Source organism: Montipora foliosa, chromosome 7 (genome assembly GCF_036669935.1).
Source record: "Montipora foliosa isolate CH-2021 chromosome 7, ASM3666993v2, whole genome shotgun sequence".
Classification (NCBI taxonomy): Eukaryota; Metazoa; Cnidaria; class Anthozoa; order Scleractinia; family Acroporidae; genus Montipora; species Montipora foliosa.
The window spans coordinates 11470692-11475691 of record NC_090875.1 but is presented as its reverse complement, the minus strand read 5'-3'; the positions used below and the strand labels follow the sequence as shown (position 1 = coordinate 11475691).

The 5000-nt window shown below is 39.6% G+C and overlaps 1 protein-coding gene across 1 annotated transcript in view; it reads right to left on the bottom strand.

Annotated features, from left to right (window-relative positions):
• Window positions 1-5000, bottom strand: part of LOC138010438 (tyrosine kinase receptor Cad96Ca-like) — a 49903-nt gene that overhangs the window by 36887 nt on the left and 8016 nt on the right. Inside the window, exons 3-4 of the mRNA XM_068857400.1 lie at window positions 2283-2399; window positions 586-770 (exon numbers count right to left, since the gene is read on the bottom strand). Coding sequence (XP_068713501.1) covers window positions 586-770; window positions 2283-2399 — 302 coding nt within the window. The remainder of the gene's footprint in view (window positions 1-585; window positions 771-2282; window positions 2400-5000) is intronic.

Sequence of the window (5000 nt, the reverse complement as noted above, 5' to 3'; positions counted from 1 at the left end):
GAGGCAGACGTTTTTCCTCGACCAGTTTTTCTTGCTTCAAGACTCCTTTTTCAAGTGCTGTTTCAACCACCCCCAGCATCCTCGAAGCTGACTGAGGTCGCGTTTGATACAGTTACGACTTGAGAGTTAAGTGTAGTTAACTTTTCCTCCCATGCTTTTGCCTTTTTTGCCAACGTTTTGCTGTCATTGCCTTTGCTTTCCACTTCTAGAAAGTCTCTACCCAAATGGGCCAATAAAAGTTTTTATTATTCGCGGAAATTTGTTGTGCGATTTGTTTTCGAAGCCATGTTGCTGAGACGCAACTACTCTCTGGTTATTTGCATACGAAATAACTCCGCAGACAACGCATTTCCTCGTGAGACATGATTTAGCCATTGACTTGAGAAAACACGGTTCAGTCGCATTTCAATAATGAATTTTAAATATCGTTTAGCCGTTGTTTATAAAAACATCGTCTAAATCGAGGCTCAGCCCTAAACAATGGTTAACTTAGACTTCGTTTAAATAATGGACCCTAATCTCTGAAAGATTACCATAAGGAACAATAATACAATATCTTCAACATGCTTGTTTTGTGTCACATACCCCTCTGGATGCCAGGAACACCATTCCAGTAGCAATCTGATTTGAAAATGACATTAGGTCATACGTCCCCAGTTGCGCTACTTCTAGTTTTCCGCGATAATATTTGTCGAAAATTCCACGGCTTTTTCTCAGGTACCCCAGAAGATCCCCACAGGGTAAGTACTCCATGATCAAAATTGGCTGTACTGTGAAGGTTACACAGAGTTTGGACAACTTATAATGCTGCATTCAAACTGTTAGCTTCTTGGAAAGATGAATATAGGCTCTACCATTATTACTGTTACGCGATTTTAAAAAGTAAATAAGTAAAGCAGTTTTTGTGTGGCATTGTGATGGAAGATCACAGTTTGGCCAACCGCCTTTGTCAGCATCGCATTTAAGCGGCTCACCATGAATGAGCAGAGAAGGTGAGGATGAAGAAAAGGGCGAATATCTACACATTCTCCAAGTTAAAGGTCATGTTACCCAAGAATGAATGTGAAAATGAGGAAAAACTAAATAAAAAAAAAAGAAAAAAAACCATTAATAACGTTACTCATAATTTCCATACATTTGTATTATTTCTCGTTATGATGGAAACAAACTGTGTGTGAAGAACTTTCTATAATGATAAAAACAAAATACTAAGGGACAGATTTTTAATATGACGAAACTTACAAAAGCTTACAAAGAGAAGTATAGTGAGTAAGAGATTATTAAAAACTTACAATATATTTCTAAAGATATAACATTCTCATGCAACATGTACACTTCCTTTAAATTATTTATCTCTCGCTGGTGTTCTTTGCAGCCTGAGCGAGTATATTCCATTAAAAAAAATAAAAAAATTCAAATAAAAAAAAAAAAAAACCTAAGTCTCCATTACTTTCTTGTATAAAGAGGCTCCAAGTGGGTTCTCTTTAGAAGTGTGAAATCAGGAACATGACCATTCTATACAGCCAACCATTTGCAATTTTTTTTAAATTATCAGATTCGATTCAAGGGTTTGCATTTCAGATTGAAAAACAAAGGTAAGATATATTGTCATTATTGGATGTCCTTGCTGTGATGAATTATCTCTTTTAAAAAAATCGCTCCGTTTTTTCTGTTTCTTGACCTTCTGCTATGCAATTGTTGGAATTGAACTTGACGTTAACAAGGTTTCAAAAACTCATTAATAATTCGTGAGCCTAACAGCCTATCAAAACACCGATGAAACGTCACGTGGATGAGCTTTATACTTGATAAAACACTCCTCGTTAGTATTCTTTATATAAAGAATACTATTAAGGCATAGCTTGTTTTTCTTGTATGCTAATATTCACCTCTCACAATCTGAACCATTGTTTTGAGTCCAGAGGGACACGCTCTTTGTGGAATGTTTTTGAAGCCGTTCAAAAAACTCGCAGCACGTGTTTTATCGGGTCAAAAACCACTCGCCTACGCCTCGTGGTTTTAAACCCGATAAAACACTCTTGCTCGTTTTTTAAACATTACTTAAATTGTTCCTGGGAAATGTGGTAAAAACGGCCATTATCTCGTTATTCATTCATGTAACTTTCCTCAAAATGGGATAGAGTTCCCCGAATAATTTGCTTAAATAGACAAAATCTAGCCCTGAATATCATCGGTTGATAAGGTTTTCACCAGCTGTTATTTACTAATGGTGCAAATTTCTCAGAGCTGTTTCTATTTAGCAGTTAGAATAACATCCTTACTTTGGGTGGTGACACATCCAATGAATTGAACAATATTCGGGTGAGGGTTGTCTCCAATAACTTTGCCCAACCCAATTTCTCTCATCAGAGCGGTTTTTCCATCCTCTCCAGATGTGGCTACAATAAATGACACCAGGGTACAATAAGATTGGACACATGAATTGTTGGGGGGTTTCATGGATTTCTACCTCCTTGGTCATGAACTATTATGAACACAGTTGTTTCCTCCAGACATGTCTTTGTCGCATTTTGTTTACCTCATGAGGCATTGTGATAAAAGTAAGTCTTTTTTTTGATACCGGTAGTTCCTTCTGATGCTAGGCTGGTATCAGTGGAAGCCGATGGTGCGCTACTTACCCTCCCTCCACTTGTCAGTTGTCCATTTTACAGGTAATTAGAGCTACAGCGACACCAATTAAAGAAAGGTTGAAACATGCAGACATTGAAGTCGCTGAGAATCGAATTTGTGACCTTTGGCTGTCAAAGACGCGCACCAGTCAATTAACCTACATCTGCTCCTAAATCAGTGCTTGATCACTTCAAATTTCCACTCTGTCGACCAGTTGGGGGTATTTAACTATCTTATATCGTATTTTAAACTGCAATTTAGCAGTGAAAAATAGGCTCTATGAATGATTACAAGCATTATTTATTTATGAATTTCATAAAGAACTTTATTCCTTATGTGCAAGGAGGGTAAATATCTGCTGCATTTGAGGCAAGACGTCGCCATGGAAGCTTAAAATAAAATTTAAGGAAAAGAATATCTTTACACACTTACAATGAATACGAATCAAACAGGAAAAAGGATTAGGAAATCTTTTAGGATAAGGCGATCTATTTTGGTAATCTCCGCATTCGTCTCGAGGTTAAGATAAAGGTGGGTAGCTTATGAAAGAGTTCATTGAGAATTGATGACTTTTGCTGCACTCTGTTATATCTCGTGTTGCATACATGCAGCATGTATATAATTCATGTCGGATACTAAAGTGGTATTAGTTATCTCTGTAAGTAAATGTGATAAATTTATAATAAAGTTCTTCGATGTGTTCGCAGTTATGAATCGACCCTTATACTGGTGGTCTTAACATTGGCGACGAGAATTTTCAAGCGAGATACCAAGCAAGGATGCCTGGACATGGAACAGGCGAAGAAGCAGCAGCGGGGGTCGGTGAAGCAGCCCAAGTTCGAATCGTCACAGAAACGAGGAACCTTCGCACACAACCATTCATCATTCCGGGCGAGGCAAACAACGTGGGTAAAGCATGGAAGGAATGGCTTGAAGGCATAGAGAGAGAGCCCGTCGACAAGAAAGACTCCCTTATTCTTTACGGTGGAAAGGCAATTCCTGGGTTGGAGAAGAATTTACCGGATCCATAAGCAGAAGAAGACGTGTACGTGAAACTGCGAACCAAACTTAATGAGCATTTCGCACCGAAGAAGAATAAACTTCGAGAGAAAGCGAAAGCGTGCGAGTTTGGAACTACTTACGAGGAAAGAATTTTGGAGCATATCATCCAAACTATCAATAACAAGAAGTTTATTGAGTAGGCCATTAGCGAGACATGGGATTCGAAGCAAGTCAGACAGAGGACATAGCAAGGCAAATGCAATATACGGAGAGTGGTCAGAACACTGCTGTATCTCGTGTGGAATCCGAGCTGCCAAACAAGGAGGAAATACCGAACTGCTAAGCAGCACAAATGTGGAAGAATACAGTCACCTCCATTGATTAGCCAAGAGACTTTGATAGAGCTGAACCCAATCGTGGGGATATCGAAAGAAGAACACGGTGTCAGCACAGTCATTCAGGAAGAAGGGGTACAGGAGATGAAAACAGTGATTGCTAGATACAAACATCTATTTGAAGGCATCGGGAAGATAGAAGATAGGAAGAACAACAAGGAAATCCTAGGCCAGTTCCTTATGAAAGCAGAAGCAGTGCCAGTTACACAGAAGCACAGACAAGTTTCGTATTACCTGCAGGAACTATTGAAGAAGTGGCTTGACCCGGGCATAAGGGAGAGTATTTTTGAAAAAGTTCGAGAAGAAGAACCAGTCACTTGTTGTTCCCCATCGGTAGTGCAACCATAACCAAATTTTGCGAAAATACCACCAAACCGATTGGAGCCCCACATGATCAGAGCAAGTGTTGACTTGAGGTTTCTGAACAAGTACATGGAACAAAGTCTAATTTCAAAGACACCGATTGTGGAAGACTGCATTTACAAGTTTCATGATTGCACCATTTGGACGGAGTTAAACCTAGCACAAGGGTACCACCCGTTCATCATGCAGTGGCAACATTCAGTACTCCCTGGGGTACTTTCCGACCAAAGAGGGTGAATTTTGGTGCCAAAGCATCCCAAGCCCTGTTCGATGGTGTATTGACCAGAATATTTGGTGACATTCCAGCATGCTTCAACCAAAGGGACGATCTCTTAATTGGAACAAGAGATTGGAAGGAAAACAATGTGACATTAGAGAAAGTATTCCAGAGGGCTGAAAACTATGGAATCACGTTCAGTGAACCCAAGTGCGGAATTGGCCAGGCGCAGATTACTTTCTATGGCTACCGATTTGGTGCAGGAGGCCTCAAACATACACCGGAGAAAGTACAGGCTAGCCAAGAATGCAAACCACCTAAATCTAAGGAAAAAGTTCAAAGTTTTCTGGGAATGACTGGATACCTCTCTAAGTGTATACCTCGGCATGCTT